The sequence below is a fragment of the Salvelinus sp. IW2-2015 genome, linkage group LG1 (assembly GCF_002910315.2).
Source record: "Salvelinus sp. IW2-2015 linkage group LG1, ASM291031v2, whole genome shotgun sequence".
Classification (NCBI taxonomy): Eukaryota; Metazoa; Chordata; class Actinopteri; order Salmoniformes; family Salmonidae; genus Salvelinus; species Salvelinus sp. IW2-2015.
Window position 1 is genome coordinate 44,692,372 of NC_036838.1, and position 18,288 is coordinate 44,710,659.

General features: G+C 40.7%; 1 protein-coding gene across 1 annotated transcript in view; it reads left to right on the plus strand.

Annotated features, from left to right (window-relative positions):
• The first annotated feature begins 13,507 nt into the window (after positions 1-13,507).
• Positions 13,508-18,288, plus strand: part of synpra (synaptoporin a) — a 45,410-nt gene continuing 40,629 nt past the window's right edge. The window contains exons 1-2 of the mRNA XM_023993821.2: positions 13,508-13,794; positions 13,954-14,019. Of these exons, the coding sequence (XP_023849589.1) occupies positions 13,777-13,794; positions 13,954-14,019 (84 nt within the window). The 5' untranslated portion in view covers positions 13,508-13,776. The remainder of the gene's footprint in view (positions 13,795-13,953; positions 14,020-18,288) is intronic.

Here is an 18,288-nt window from a genome sequence, read left to right on the forward strand (position 1 = left end):
AGACCAAGCTTTCTTAAACCCACAGAACAAACTGTACCACCTGCGGAGATCAATCCATTTATATACATGATTTGATGACAATGTAAGGATATGAACCCTGTCAGTCATTCTATTTGGACATACCAGGCATTCATCATACTTGCTTATGATTGATGCACTTTCATGCATTGGTTTTCCCATCAAAACACATTTGTAGAGTGATAGATCAAAATGTGAATGCATAAAAAAATTGTACTGCGAAACAAATTCCCACACAACAGCCTTTGCTTTAAGGGAATGGTTGAGGTAATAACTGCCTCACTTTCAGTAGATGCCAGCATGTTGTGTGTGTGTGTTTACGTTGTGTGAATGAGCTCGCTGGAGAAGAACAGGTCAGGAGGAGGTCCATTGGTAGTTTTGTACAGATCCTTTCAGAGAGAGAATCCCAGAGCCTGTATTCAGCACACTGTCATTACAGTAAATATGAGTTACATCATATCCACAGGGAGATACTCATAGCGCTGGACCTGTGTGCTCTGTAGTGGCGAGAGAACCGCATCAAACCCATCCCCTGGTTTGTTCCACCAGCACAGACAGACCTTAAAGAAGAAGAATTTCCCATTTATTAAAACCATGTAGGCCTGTGTGTTTAAAGAAGTGTTGGTTCCCGGGAAAGACTACCTTTTTTTCACACAAAATTGTCCCATCTTAGCAATTGTTGCCAATGATAGACTTCAATCAGCATGCTCAATTCAGGTTACAGTAAGATTCCAGCTCAGCACAGTGAAACACTGTCTCTGCAGAATGGTGTGCAATACTATGACGAAGCCCATGTGGGTAGGACAGGCACATATTTGAGTTGACTTAAGAGGGATTTTGAGGAAAAATACATTATTGTCATGGAATCCTTTTCTACTGTTGGATAGTAGCTACTACACAACTTATATGGTAGGTAATGAGAGGGCGCCCCTACTGGTCTGTTATTTCCAAGTCAAAATTACACTCCCTATTCCTTATCCTTCTATTCTGTCAGAAATGTACATACACATTTAATTATTCAATATTTGCCATATTTATAAGCACATTTTTGTTATTAAATAATTCATATTAAATGTACTCAAGTAAACCTATCCACCGTTGTGAAATGAAATGTACAGTAAGTGAGTGAGTGACATTGGACTACTTCTCTAGCTACCATCTTTATGTTTGAGGGATGAATTGAATTGATGATACCATAGCTCGCAATACCACCCAAATCTCCCTCTGTGATTCTCCTCAGTCAGTTATTTAACACAGTCTCTGTTCCCAGACTGAATAAGCAGTGTGTTGATGTGCATCCAGCTAACAGAACTGGCTATGTGAGGAGAAGATAGGGAGTACAGCTGATGAGAAAAATCACCCTTTAATTTGACTGGATGTGTTTGGCAGCCTGTCTCCAGGTTATCAGTGCTCTGGAGTCACAGGGTAGGCTCTATCTGGCCTCCCATCTCCTCATACCTGCAGAGTAGATAGAGGGTCTGGTCGTTGTATGTTTCCCAGCGCTAATTTCCGATGGAGATTTACTGCAGCAGATAACCACATCAAAAAAATATATAATAAAAATCATTGGAGTTAGGAAGGACGAGCCTCTCTGGCATCTGCAGTTGATCACTGGAAAACATCTAGTTTATTCATTTCTGAAGATTTAGTGATGTTTTTTACCCAATGATGTGGTTGAACAATGCATTAAGGTATACATAAAACGATGTGATAGCTGACATGCAGTTGTACACTGGCAGTAGGGTTCACCCAGGTGGCTTCATACCCCGTTTGGCATTGAGCCTACAAATGCATCTTGTCATGTGCAAAGCCATTTCCACATCATGGGTCCTTCAGGGTGCAGACCAGTGGTGGAAAAAGTACTCAACTGTCATACTTTAGTAAAAGTAAAGATACCTTAATAGAAAATGATGCAAGTAAAATTGAAAGTTACCCTTAAAATACTCCACGATTTAATAAAAAAATGTACGGACAGACAGAGGCACACTCCCACACTCAGACATAATTTACAAATGCTGTATTTATGTTTAGTGATTCTGCCAGATCAGAGGCAGTAGGGATGACAATGTGTTATATTGATAGGTCTGTGAATTGGACCATATTGCTGTCCTGCCCAAGCATTCGAAATGTAGCGGGTACTTTTTGGGTGTTATGGAAAATGTATGGGAGTAAAACGTACATAAGGAATGTAGTGGAGTAAAAGTTGCAAAAATTATAAATATTAAAGTACAGATACCCAAATATAGTACTTCAAAGTGTTTTACTTAAGTACTTTATGCCATTGGTGCACCATGGCTGGATGACAACTATATAGCCAGTTCAGTCCAGACATTAGCCTTCTACATTCCAAAATAGAAATTTGACATCAAAACAATTAAGAGGGCAGCAGAGAGTTTCCATGGTCATTTATAACTAAGGATTCAGAAGATTCTGCTCCTCCATTTGATGTCACACAAACAAAGCAAACAATCACTGAGCATCAAAACCCAGTGATCATTTCCCACTATAGAGCTTACATCTCTCCGACTCTGATGTAGACCCTGATGGAGGATGAAGAAATTCTCCCTGTCCCCGAGGGCCATCACAGTGTTATACAGGAGCACCATCGAGAGCATACTGTCGGGCTGCATCACAGCCTGGTACATCAACTTCACCACCACTGACCACAAGGCTCTACAGCGGGTGCTACGCTCAGCCGAACACACCATTGGGTGCACACTGGTGTCATAGGAAGGCCAAGAAGATTGATCATCAAGGACCTCAAGTCACCTGAGCCACAGCCTGTTCTCCCCACTTCCATCACTCAGACGGGGGCAGTATAGGCGCATCATGCCAAAAACTGACAGACTGGCCATTAGATTCTACCCCCAGACCATCAGGCTGCTGAATAGCCACCAACAAGCTACATGCTCCCCCACCCCCAACCCCCCAATGGACATTTWTCATTGCTACAGTTGTAAATATGTATTTATTATTATTTTTATTATTGTTTCATTCACTTCTCTTTTTTTACCTGCAGTATTGGAGCTCTGAGTTTAAGAATTGCACTGTACCCTGCAATTACATCTGCGACCCTGTGCATGTAACTAAGAAACTAATCTAATCTAATTTTTAGAATTTGAAAGTGAACATAGTCATGGCCCGAAGCTGAAAGCACATAATCAAATATTCTGTGACATGAAAAAGTTCATATTGTCAGGTAAAGAATAGTGTTAGGATAAATGCATTTTGTTAAATTACAAACAGTGCACCGGAAAACGTCTTCAAAGAGATAAGCATCCGATAATTGTCCGTCATTGTCACAACAATAGACCCATTCCGTCCCCACTGGATTAGTTGCTTAGCAACATGTGGGCTAAACCTGTTTTTCATAGAGTCGACTTCTCCCCGTGCCCTCAGAAGCATTCTACTGACAGATGTGGGAACAGCTCTGTCTATCAGAGGCACCTGGGTAAGCGATTCAGATTTTTTTTACCTGACTGTTTTCACTGTATTTCAATCTGTGGCAAGAGCTCAAATGACGTTTGTAGGTCTACTCAGAGCCATATGGAAATGGCTGTGGGTCTACTGTAATATGTGTGTATGTGTTTGTGGCTGAATGCACATGTTTGTTTATGAGTATTTCATACATGTGTTACTGCATATCACCAATCTTAGTTTGAGGCCATCATAGACTGTGCTACAGCTCCCCCTCCTCTCCCTCTCTCTCGTTCTCTGTCTGTCAGTGTTTTCCCTATCGTGCTAATGTTAATCCTGATTATGTACGCTGTTTTACTGGTGCAGAATAAGACCAGGGTTAATGCCATTTAACCAGACATATTTCCAAATGCCCGGCTTTTGTATCAGTGTCTAATCGTGTTTCATTTCTTTGTGTTTTTGCAGGCGCATGATGGTAGGTTTGGCAACTAATTATGAAAAATGTGATGGTGTCCAAAATGACTGAGCCATGACATTTCACTGCAGAAAATAAGCTGAACCGCGTTAAGCCTGTCAGAGGCCAAATACTGTATCTCCCATTCTTCCTATGAAGAAAAATGTAGTGAGACTGTTAAACAGCAAAGCACACACAGGTGTTCAGATACTGGTCCATCAAACACTACTATGTAGACCATGAACGCCTCAAGGCAATGCACAGAACTTTCTGAATACCTATGAAAAGAGAAGAGGAAAAACTATGGTTTCACACAGTAGAGAGGAGATGAAGGACATAGACAAGCAGAGAGACAATCAAATACATGCTTCTCTGATCTTCATCAAAATATACTATTGACCCCAAAGCTCACCATTGGAAACGATTGACAGACTATGCAATATTGTAAACATTGGACGTGCTCTGGGACACCTGCCAGTTGTACAGTTGCTGCTCTGAGAGTTCCATTGGTGTTTTCCTACAGTAGGAGGTGGATAAGTGACTGGCCTACTCTCTGCTATAATTCCTCCAATAAGTGCGATATGAAAGAGGCTTAAACAGAGGAGTAGAACAGTAATTGTTCCCAGTGTCACTGTGCTGTCCATCCACACCCAGAGAGCGCAACACTGCTCTGTGCTCCACCAGCTTAACTCAGCCTGCTCTGGAACTGTCTTTCATTACATCACTCACCCACACAGAGAGAGATCTGAAAAAATGTCATGACAAAGGCACACTTTCCCTTTTAAATTAACACTTTCTCCATTGGTCATTCGGGGTGTCTCTTGAAGAATTACAATGATAGCTAGGTAAGATATGATGACCTGCTTTAAAAATGTGAAGCATTGCATTCCTGAAAAAACGGTGGCATCAGTGTTGGTAGGTCTGCCATTTAAAGGTCCAATGCAGCCATTTTTATCTCAATATCTGGGTAACAATAAAGTACCGTACCATGATTGTTTTAAATTAAAATGGTCAAAAAGAAACACGAATTTTGCCAGGACTGTCTGGGAGTGGTCTGAAGGGGAGGGGAAAACCCGAAAACTAGCTGTTATTAGCAGAAAGGTTTGGAACTCTCTTTCTTATTGGTCTGTTATCTAATTTACCACCTGGTGATGTCACCAGGCAGGCCAAAACTCCATCCCACCAAAACAGACTGAAATTTCAGGTTTCAAACATCTCTTACACTAAAAAGGCATTATCATAATTTTCACAATTTCACAGTATTATTCTAACCTCATAGCGTGGAAATATATATAAAACACCAATGTGTTGATTGCGGCGGGCAATGTTTGATTGCGGTGGACCTTAAAAGTAGGCTACAGTTAATGACGAACTCCTAGTGTATGAGACGCTGTGTTGTATGGATCATGCTTCCACACCTTTGTTTTACTTAGGGAAAAACGTATGTTAACGGTTACTTTTCATGGGGAAAATGACCGTGGAACGTAAGGCCTTCTGCAGGGGTCTATAAAGGTAAGCAGCCCTGAATTTAGCACACCGTACAGTAAAACTGCCATCTAGTGTCTAGGAAACTCAACAGCAAGAGATCCTAATTCAGGGTCGAGGGAGATATCATTGACTGTTTCCTGTATATGATTTATATCATGCAGTTGTCTGAAGTAAGAAATATATAAAATAAGGACTTTCCACTATATGATGATGATGGAAGAGCAAAATCAAAGTACTCATCTCTTGTGGGCAGATTCTGCGAAGTTGACCAAATTACACAAGATTTTACTTCTGGGTTAACCGAGATTAGCACCTTACAGCTGTTCTTTTTTGTGTTTTTTTGCCTGTATGATGAACATAACAGTACTCCACAGTAGAGACTCAATGAATATGAATATAATACCTCTTGTCAGATCTCTAGATTATGGTTAAATCAATGAAAAATAATGGTTTCATGTCCCTGATGATACATGTGTTGCTGTATCAGGTGTGGTTATGGGGGCAGGACTGATTTGTTTTTCTCCAGTAGGCTACACGTGTTAAGGTACGCAGGTGTGAGTGCTGTGCTGTGGCTGGTCAGCACATGTGCTAAAACACACTTCTGGTCTTTTCCCTAGAGGAAGATGAGACTAAACTGAAGAGGACGTGACAAAACTGAACTAATGGATACCGTGTATTTTCTTATAATACTGCCTGCCCAAAACCAGAGAGGAACACACAACATAATCCTTCACTCTTAATACATTTACTTGACATAACTCCCTTTTAGGGATATTTTTGCTTTGCCATCGTCATCCCAGGATTATAACTGTACGTTTACAGACTCTTTCTTAGGCTGAAGAAAAACAATTTTAAGTCTGTATAATCCCCAGCTATTCAATTTAAGCCTCTGATATTTTTCCACCTTTTTTTGTGTGACCAGCAGGGGTCGTTATGACTGTAATGTCTTCTTGACAGTGGGTTAATTGAGACACTAACTATGGTTACAAAGACACCTCACACTGCCACTGGTCAAAGCTTTATATGATCAATTAGTTTAGCTTTTATGTTATTAACACTTTAATTGGAGATCTAATGCACTGGCTGCGTAGGCAAATGTTGATTAGAGACACAGAAGTGTAGATCCTTGTGGCTGGTTAATGTCTAATTTAACCTTAATGTGTTTGATGATGCTCTTACTGTGTAGTTTTAATTGCCCCACCCTTATGGTGAGGAGTTGACAAACAATGTTTCCAGTCATTTTGACTACTGTAGTAGAAGTTAGTTGCCAGTTGTTTTCAAGTCAGCATTAATATTAAGATGGTTATAACAATCCCACCAGTATCTGAATTATCAAATTTCACTCTCCCTCTGTCTCTCTTATCACCCACCCACCCACCCACACACACTCACACACACCACAACACACACACACACAACACACACACACAACACACACACACACACACACACACACCACACACACACACACACAACACACACACACACACACACACACACACACACACACACACAGCTCCTCTGTCATCTCTGGTCCCCCAGGTACTGAACCCAGGTATGCTCGTTTCTGCCTCTGCAGCACATTTGCAGTTTATCAAGGTATGTGTGATGTGTTTGGACACCTGCCAGTGTGTGTGACAGATCCTCCTTGATACTCCCATCCAGGGGAACCGAAAGGATGCTCTTCCAGCACCAAGGAGTCTCCCCTAAAACCCCAAGAGGATTTTGATAGGGATAAGACAACTCCCCATAAGTAGACAGAAGGTGGACATCACTTTAACATGACAGTTATCATGTCACAGAATCATCCCTATTCACTATTCCCTATTCCCTATTCCCTATTCCCTATTCCCTATTCACCTATTCACCTATTCACCCTATTCACCAGAATCTTAAAGTGCAGGAAGAGAGCGAGTGTGAGTGAGCGGACACAGCTGCGATCCCTGCAAAAAATTCCTTCAGTTGCTTTGCATCTATTTGCAGCCTTTTCCCAGCATTCTCTGAGGGGTGGTGGCACTATGTGCTGGTAGAGCGATGTGAGTTGACCTTGGAACGGTCACACGCAGCCTCCTTCAAATGAACAGTGGCTCTTCCTGAGGGGGGCAAAACGTCCATTTGCACATTTGGGGGGAAAAAGACCCTCTGAATCTTCAGGTGGTGACATGACCACTCTGGAGACTGTGGTATGGTCTGGTAATGATCTAAAAAAATATATATATATTTTACCAGGTAAGTCAGTTAAGAACAAATTCTTATTTTCAATGATGGCCTAGGAACAGTGGGTTAACTGCCTTGTTCAGGGGCAGAACGACAGATTTTTACCTTGTCAGCTCAGGGATTCAATCTTGTAACCTTTCGGTTACTAGTCCAATGCTCTAACCACTAGGCTACCTGCCGCCCCAAATGAGTATAGAGGTGTTTGCTTGAGTATACTTAATTAATATTCAAACAAAATGTACTTACTTGGCTGAAGGATATCTATCATTAACATGAAAAGAAACATACACACACAAACACAGACAGGTGACATTTTTTATTAGATATGCTGAGACGGCACCTGTGCTCTGTGGATAAGAGATGATCTAAATCAAAATCAGTCAACATCAATATCGCCCTATGGTCAATCATTGTATTGGCCATTGTTTTACTGACCCTGGCAAGCTTGTAATATTTTCAACATCTAAAAACATATGGCAGGCATCCCTTTCAGAAACAGCTGCCTGTGACTTGGCTCATGAAAAAAATCACATCCAACTAAATGGATAAAGTATGCATGAGATCCTCTATTCTTCCTGCTGACTTCTTTTAGATTTTCTGTGGTGCGAAGATTAGCCAATCAGATCTAACAGTTTCCTAATCGCTAGGACAGCACTTCAGGCAGGCAGAGAGAGAGAGCGTGAGAGAGAGAGGTAGAGAGTGTGAGAGAGTGAGTGAGAGAGGGAGAAAAGGAGATGAGAAGAGAGGGATGTGTGTGAGCAGGAGAGTAAAACAAGGGGAGAAGGAGGGATGGAGTGAGAGAAGAGATGTTGTAAAATTAGCCACGCTGTCAGCCTGGTTTTCACTCGTCTCTATTGGAATTGGAATCTCTGTGGCAGAATCAGGAATCCTCGCTCACCATCATCTTGCCTGCAGGTAGTTTACAGTCCAGCTCTCTTCTCTCTGCCTCGGCTGGCTAATTAGAAGACAAATTGCTCAACCTCCAGCGGGCTGGCTAGGAATGGCTATCACATAGAAAGGTATGACCATATCAACAGAAAAAGACAAGGAAAAACAGGGTTCTGTTTCATCACAATAGTCACACAGAGAATCATTTTTTTTTAATGTCAGGCAAAATATATTTCACCCATGCATTTAAATATGACTGTACACTGTGACTTAACAGGAGTACAATTCAGTCTTGGAAACAGTCCCTGCTCCATATTACATAACATTATGGCTTTAGCGAGTCTGAGTCACGTTCCTATTGGCCCTTGGACTGTGTTAAACCGACAGCCATGCTGACTGTTTGCCTGGGCTTCACACAGGGGATCCTTCAGTACCACAGAATACTCAGAACCATGCAAATATAGAGAATCACATCTAGTCCATTTCTATCTGCAATACTCTCTGAATGTTTTGTTCTGGGCAATTTTGGTTTATTTGTCAAACTCTATAAGAATCCACATAATTTATGTAGCGTACAAGTAATAAAAGTTGCCTAAATATAATGTGAAAAACCCAGCAGATTTGCAGTTTTTGACACAAACTGTTGCACCTGGCACATACAACCCTGTTCAAAGGCACGTTGTCACAGTCGTGTGTATAGGTGGCAGGGAAGTCAGGCGCAGGAGAATCAAAACTTGGTTGAATGGAGTAGTTTAATAACTTAACTTCTTAGGTATAGGGGGCGACATTTTCACTTTTGGATGAATTTGTGCCCAAATTAAACGGCCTCGTACTCTGTCCAAGATCATATGATATGCATATTATTATTACTATTGGATAGAAAACACTCTGAAGTTTCTAAAACTGTTTGAATTATATCTGTGAGTAAAACAGAACTCATATGGCAGGCAAACTTCTAAACAGGAAGTGAAAATTCTGAAATGGGTCGCTGTGAAAGGCCTATTCAATTGCCTTATATTTATGGATCTGTATGCACTTCATACGCCTTCCACTAGATGTCAACAGGCAGTAGAACATGGAATAAAGCATATAGCTTGATGTGGGACCGGATGAGAGCCAATGCAGTGACAGGTCAGACAGATTGCCAGTTCTTGGCCACGCAGACTACGCATGTGATCTCCTTGTCTGCAATGCGTTAGATAGACATGAAGAAATGCTCCGTTTTGGACGTTATTGGATATATATGAGAAAAACATCCTGAAGATTGATTCTCAACTGAGTTTGACCAGTTTATTCGACTTGTAATATCACTTTTTGAAGTTTTCGTTCAACGTTTTCGTTCAATTGCGCAAGTGTTTGGACACGTGTACTACACATGCTAGCCAAAGTTGCTAATTCGACAGAAGTAATGGACATTATAAAACAAAACAACGATTTATTGTGGAACTAGGATTCCTGGCACTGCATTCTGATGAAAGATCATCAAAGGTAAGGGAATATTTATGATGTAATTTCGTATTTCTGTTGACTCCAACATGGCGGAGAATGGCTGAGCGCTGTCTCAGATTATTGCATGCTGTGCTTTTTACTAAAGTTATTTTTTAAATCTAACACAGCGGTTGCATTAAGAACCAGTGTATCTTTAATTATATGTTAAACATGTATCTTTCATCAAAGTTTATGATGAGTATTTCTGTATTTCACATTGCTATCTGTAATTACTTTCGCTATTTTGGAGCCATTTCTGAACATGGCGCCAATGTAAAACCACGTTTTGTGGCCATAAATATGCACATAACCGAACAAAACATAAATGTATTATATAACATGATGTCATATGACTGTCATCTGATGAAGTTGTTCAAAGGTTAGTGATACATTTTATCTCTATTTGTGGGTTTTGTGAAAGCTATCTTTTCTGTGAAAAAATGGCGGTGTGTTTTTGGATATTGTGGTGAGCTAACATAAATATATGTTGTGTTTTCGCTGTAAAACATTTAAAAAATCGGACATGTTGGCTGGATTCACAAGATGTTTATCTTTAATTATATGTACAACATGTATTTTTCATCAAAGTTTTATGATGAGATTTCTGTATTTCACGTGGCTATCTGTAATTACTTTCGCTATTTTGGAGCCATTTCTGAACATGGCGCCAATGTAAAACCACGATTTGTGGCTATAAATATGCACATAATCAAACAAAACATAAATGTATTGTATAACATGATGTCATATGACTGTCATCTGATGAAGTTGTTCAAAGGTTAGTGATTAATTTTATCTCTATTTGTGGGTTTTGTGAAAGCTATCTTTCCTGTGAAAAAATGGCTGTGTTTTTTGGGATATGGTGGTGAGCTAACATAAATATATTGTGTGTTTTCGCTGTAAAACATTTTATAAATCGGACATGTTGGCTGGATTCACAAGATGTTTATCTTTCATTTGCTGTATTGGACTTGTGATTTCATGAAATTATATTATATTATATCCCTGTGGCACTAGGCTATGCTATGCTAGTCAGCGTTTCTGATGACAGTTATCCCGGATCCGGGATGGGTGGTCCAAAACACAATACTCCAAAACCATGAAATATAACGAAACAAAGTGGGTACAAGGACCCGTCGCGCACCAAATACAAAACACGAATACTGAACATAAAACAATCTCTGACAAAGACATGAGGGGAAACAGAGGGTTAAATACACAACAGGTAATGAATGGGATTGAAACCAGGTGTGTAGGAAGACAAGACAAAACCAATGGAAAATGAAAAATGGAACAATGATGGCTAGAAGTCCGGTGACGTCGACCGCCGAGCACCGCCCGAACAAGGAGAGGCTTCGACTTCGGGAGAAGTCGTGACACAGGAAAATATTTTGTTTTGCCCATTCACCCTCTGAATAGCACACATACACAATCCAAGTCTCAATTGTCTCAAGGCTTAAAAATCATTTTTTAACCTGTCTCCTCCCTTTCATCTACACTGATTGAAGTAGATTTAACAAGTGACATCAATAAGGGATCATAGCTTTCACCTGGTCAGTATGACATGGATAGAGCAGGTGCTCTTAATGTTTTGTATACTAAGTGTATATATAGTCACTTTTGATGCTTTTAGAGCCATGGTGATTTGGGTGTAATTATTCTGCACAAAGCACAGCCATTTGAGATGGGCAGAAGATGACAGGCTCATCTTGAATGGGCTAGAGTGATGGTCACAAGGGTAATGGCACTTCACAGGATTTTTCATTGTCGGGTTTTTCTTTATTTTTTGTATTTTCTACATTGTAGAATAATAGTGAAGACATCAAAACTATGAAATAACACATATGGAATCAAGTAGTAAACAAAAAAGTGTTGAACAAATCAAAATATATGATGTATTTTAGATTCTTCAAAGTAGCCACCCTTGGCCTTGATGACAGCTTTGTATTCTCTCAACCAGCTTCATGAGGTAGTCACCTGGAATGCTTTTTCAACAGTCTTGAAGGAGTTTCCACATATGCTGAATACTTGTTGGCTGCTTTTCCTTCACTCTGCGGTCAGACTCATCCCAAACCATCTCAATTTGTTTGAGGTCGGGATTGTGGAGGCCAGGTCATCTGATGCAGCACTCCATCACTCTCCTTCTTGGTAAAATAGCCCTTACACAGCCCGGAGGTGTGATTTGGGTCATTGTCCTGTTGAAAACAAATGATAGTCCCACTAAGCCCAATCCAGATGGGATGGCGTATTGCTGCAGAAGGCTGTGGTAGCCATGCTGGTTACGTGTACATTGAATTCTAAATAAATCACAGACAGTGTCACCAGCAAAGCACCCCCACACCATAACGCCTCCTCCTCCATGCTTTACGGTGGGAAGTACACATGCTGAGATCATCCGTTTACCCACACCACGTCTCACAATGACAGGACAGTTGGAACCAAAAATCTTCAATTTGGACTCCAGACTAAAGGACAATGTCCTTTGATCGTGTTTCTTGGCCCAAGCAAGTCTCTTCTTCTTGATGGTGTCCTTTAGAAGTGGTTTCTTTGCAGCAATTTGACCATGAAGGCCTGGTTCACAAAGTCTCCTCTGAACAGTTTATGTTGAGATGTGTCTGTTACTTGAACTCTGTGAAGCATTTATTTGGGCTGCAATTTCTGAGGCTGGTAACTCTAATGAACTTATCATCTGCAGCAGAGGTAACTCCGGGTCTTCCATTCCTGTGGCGGTCCTCATGAGAGCCAGTTTCATCATAGCGCTTAATGGTTTTTGCGACTGCACTTGAAGAAACTTTCAAAGTTCTTGAAATGTTCCATATTGACTGACCTTCATGTCTTAAAGTAATGATGGACTGTTTCTTTTAGCTTATTTGAGCTGTTCTTGCCATAAAATGGACTTGGTCTTTTACCAAATAGGGCTATCTTCTGTATACCCCCCTGCCGTGTCACAACACAACTGATTGTCTCAAACGCATTAAGAAGGAAAGAAATTCCACAAATGAACTTTTAAGAAGGCACACCTGTTAATTGAAATACATTCCAGGTGACTACCTCATGAAGCTGGTTGAGAGAATGCCAAGATTGTGCAAAGCTGTCTTCAATGCAAAGGCTATGAAGAAGAATCTCAAATATAACATATATTTTGACTTGTTTAACACTTTTTTGGTTACTACATGATTCCATATGTGTCATTTCATAGTTATGATGTCTTCACTATTATTCTACAATGTAGAAAATAGTAAAAATAAAGAAAAATCCTTGAATGAGGAGGTGTTCTAAAACTTTTGACCGGTAGTGTATGTATTTTTTACATAATACTTATTTTCTTAAAACGGCATTGTTGGTTAAAAGGGCTTGTAAAGTAAGCATTCCACTATAAGGTCTACTACACCTGTTGTATTTGGCATATGTGACAAATACAATTTGATTTGATTTGAATGCGTAGGTGTGTCCAAACTTTTGACTGGTACTGCATATTTCTACTTATATGACCTTACAATGCGTGGTGCCTCGATCCAACATTAATACACGAGAGATACAATCACATCCCCTCAACCAACTCCGACGTGGGGAGGAGAGGCCGTTACAATCGGCAAATGTGGACGCCATCGTTCATTTCCGTGAAGCCAATCCCAGTCTGTCTCTATGGTGTTTTATTTTTCAACAAGCCGAAGAGAGCTCGGGGTTTTCCGTGCAGTGGCAATTAAAGCCGAGAGTCTTTTGCGCGAGGCACAGACATCAGTCGGTTTGGGTAGCACTATAAAATTGTTTACGTCTTACTGAACAAGTAGATAAGTATTTTGAAAATGGAATCAGCTAACCAGGTATGTTTATTGATTGTAAATGGGGTTTTGTCAGGTCTCAAAATAATGTGCGTTAAAAGGCCAGTATTCAAATTTGTCAAATGATATACTAATAGTTATGGCGATTTGATTAACAATATAGTTTTTGTTTCCATGTCATTGTTGTCATTATTCCTTTAGCTCGTGTCTGTTGGAACGTTTCAGGTGCTTAAATTACCCCTTGGATTTATCCGCGTTTTGGAATGGGTAAGTTGAGTGTTTGCAGAAACACTTATTTGTTTTGTTTGAGTTAACTGAATGATAACATGTTTACAGTAGCCAGTCAATTTATTGATCCTAGCTATTAGTGTCTGCCGATATACAGCCTAGCTGTATACATTGCAGTCATATTTGCATTTGCTCACTGAACCCCTGTGAGCTTTCATAATTGCGTGTTTGTTTTGCCTACCTAAGCGGGCTTGTTGTGTTTTTGAGTGTAGCGTTAGGCTATCCTGTACGTTTAGTTTTCATTCATTTCCATTACTCTCAGGTGAAACTTTTCATTTTCGTAATTGCGTTCTGTGTCGTCTATAGTGATGTTCCACAGCACATGTTCAATCAGCGTGTGAACAATTCGCTTTACATTGACCAAATGGTTTATGTAATGAATTGCTGCTCTATTACATAAGGCTAGTGTGGCTACTACTTCGTCTTCACTGGGAGGCTGGTCACATTGGTTGTTTAGGTGTAACGGTTATTCACGGTGATATTTGTGGGTCAGTCTAAAATAGCAGGCAGGTGATCCAAAACGTTCAGTCAGTCAGAGCTCGTGTGTGTGTATGTATGTATGTATGTATGTATGTATGTATGTATGTATGTATGTATGTACAGTGGGGAGAACAAGTATTTGATACACTGCCGATTTTGAAGGTTTTCCTACTTACAAAGCATGTAGAGGTCTGTAATTTTTATCATAGGTACACTTCAACTGTGAGAGACGGAATCTAAAACAAAAATCCAGAAAATCACATTATGATTTTTAAGTAATTAATTTGCATTTTATTGCGTGACATAAGTATTTGATACATCAGAAAAGCAGAACTTAATATTTGGTACAGAAACCTTTGTTTGCAATTACAAAGATCATACGTTTCCTGTAGTTATTGACCAGGTTTGCACACACTGCAGCAGGGATTTTGGCCCACTCCTCCATACATACCTTCTCCAGATCCTTCAGGTTTCGGGGCTGTCGCTGGGCAATACGGACGTTCAGCTCCCTCCAAAGATTTTCTATTGGGTTCAGGTCTGGAGACTGGCTAGGCCACTCCAGGACCTTGAGATGCTTCTTACGGAGCCACTCCTTAGTTTCCCTGGCTGTGTGTTTCGGGTCGTTGTCATGCTGGAAGATCCAGCCACGACCCATCTTCAATGCTCTTACTGAGGGAAGGAGGTTGTTGGCCAAGATCTCGCGATACATGGCCCCATCCATCCTCCCCTCAATACGGTGCAGTCGCTGTCCCCTTTGCAGAAAGCATCCCAAAGAATTATGTTTCCACCTCCATGCTTCACGGTTGGAGGGTGTTCTTGGTTGTACTAACCTTCTTCTTCCTCAAACACGGCGAGTGGAGTTAGACCAAAAAGCTCTTTTTTGTCTATCCAGACCACATGACCTTCTCCCATTCCTCCTCTGGATCATCCAGATGGTCATTGGCAAACTTCAGACGGGCCTGGACATGCGCTGGCTTGAGCAGGGGGACCTTGCGTGCGCTGCAGGATTTCAATCCATGACAGCGTAGTGTGTTACTAATGGTTTTCTTTGAGACTGTGGTCCCAGCTCTCTTCATGTCATTGACCAGGTGCTGCCGTGTAGTTCTGGGCTGATCCCTCACCTTCCTTATGATCATTGATGCCCCACGAGGTGAGATCTTGCATGGAGCCCCAGACCGAGGGTGATTGACCGTCATCTTGAACATCTTCCATTTTCTAATAATTGCGGCAACAGTTGTTGCCTTCTCACCAAGCTGCTTGCCTATTGTCCTGTAGCCCATCCCAGCCTTGTGCAGGTCTACAATTTTATCCCTGATGTCCTTACACAGCTCTCTGGTCTTGGCCATTGTGGAGAGATTGGAGTCTGTTTGATTGAGTGTGTGTACAGGTGTCTTTTATACAGGTAACAAGTTCAAACAAGTGCAGTTAATACAGGTAATGAGTGGAGAACAGGAGGGCTTCTAAAAGAAAAACTAACAGGTCTGTGAGAGCCGGAATTCTTACTGGTTGGTAGGTGATCAAATACTTATGTCACGCAATAAAATGCAAATTAATTACTTAAAAATCATACAATGTGATTTTCTGGATTTTTGTAAGTAGGAAAACCTTCAAAATCGGCAGTGTATCAAATACTTGTTCTCCCCACTGTATGTATGTATGTATGTATGTATGTATGTATGTATGTATGTATGTATGTATGTATGTATGTATGTATGTATGTATGTATGTATGTGCGTGCTCTCATGGAACAAATTGCATCCTGTCACATATGGATAAACAGTAAAGGAAAAGCAGCACTCTAGTAGCTTTGATGCAGTAATGTATTGACCAACGTTTCAACAGCAAGCTGTCTTTTATTAGGGGTTCACGTCAAAACACTGCAAGTCACTGGTATATATTTGGTTCCATAATTCCATTGTAATCATGGGTGGCTGTGGCATTATATAATTTGTCGATTTACAAATAACAAAATAAAAGCATGAAGGGATATCAAATTAACATATGTCGCCTACAATTCCATCATAAGTAGCTCTCACAATTGTATTGACTTTTTACAATGTTATTTAGGCCTGCTTATCTAAATTACAACAGTGACATGACACAGGGGTCAGCTGTTGAATTGAAGTATTTAAAAAAATATATAACAGTAGGCAGTCATTGGTTGACTGATGTTTCAGTATATGGTGACTGTTTGCAGAACACACACACACACACACACACACACACACACACACACACACACACAAACAGCTTGAAATTGGTGGCTTCTGGGGCAAGGGCTGACAGAGCTCTGAGCATGTAGTGGTGTCACAGTGACATGGAGACGATAGTTTCACTCTACGAGTGTGTTGAAACACTGCAGAGGAATAGAGGAGGAAACATCATCTTTCCCATCAGGAGCAGAGTGACACAGAGACAGCCAACCCACTGACACACTCGGATGCTCAGTGGTTAAATTGGTTCAGCTTAATTAGTATGAGTGGCCAGGGTCAGAAAAAAAAGAGATGACTGAGATGTAAGTAAAACCAAGTAATCTTCAGTACCTTTACTATTACTGATTCTTATTAGCAGTTCTGATGGCCGTTGTCTTGGTCATTCTGCACAACATTGAATCCTGAGGAGTGTGTGATAATCTGTTACTCAAGTCATATGTCCAAATGCATTCAAAGATCATCAAAATAGGAAGAAGTTGAATTTGACTGAAGTACAGTATATTATTATGCTTCTGAAAGTTATGAGTGTATTTTTGCACCAAATTATCCTTGTTTGCCAGGATAGGGCCCTCAGCAGTCAGTCAGTATTAGGTTGCTAAGAGAAGGACAAAAGGATTTGCTTTCATGGAGGACTTGTGAGGATGACCACACAATTTATTTTCATTATTTTTTATTTAACTAGGCAAGTCAGTTAAGAACGAATTCTTATTTACAATGACAGCCAAACCCTAATCCGGACAACGCTGGGCCAATTGTGCACAGCCCTGGGACTCTCAATAACAGCCAGTTGTGATACAGCCTGGAATTGAACCATTGTACTCTAGTACTGAGATGCAGTGCCTTAGACTGCTGCGCCATTCAGGAGCCCTAGTGTACCAATCATGAGCCAAATCTATTCGTGTTCTACCCAAAGTTGAAAAAGAAACGTTGTGATCTATTTAATAAACACAAGAGACCAGCAAAATGGATAAAAGAGTGTGTTGGTATAGCAGGAACAGCGGCATCTAGTCGTCAAAACCTGATACTTTCACACTACTTTATGGTAAATAATAATCTCCCATGCATTTCCGAAGCTGCAGCTCTGGCTCTCTGGCACGTTGTCAGTATCTGGCGGACAATTCTCCAAACACCTGTAAGCTTCCCATTCCCAAGTCATGCAGAAGCTGCGCTTTAAGATGTGCCCTAGCTCCTCGTTGTGTGTTCGTCTCTGTGTACGTGCATGTGTCGGTGTATATGTAAGTGAGGTGCAGTGTTTTTTATGGATCAAAAAAAGGCTTAGGTGGTGGGTGTGGCAATGCCCACAGTTGGCTTGTTGTCGCGGCTGCATTTTAGAGGCCCCATCTTGGCGGTGTAACGACATTTTGCATTTTAAGGCAATTTCCTGCTATTCTACACATTTCTCCTTGGAGCTGAGAGACATTTGTGAAGTTCTAATTCTAATCTAATTTGATACAATTCTACACATTTTGCTGTGGAGCTGAAGGAAATGTTGCAATTTTAAAGATAATTTCCTGCAATTCTATATATTTTGCCATGGCTAATGCTGTCAGACATA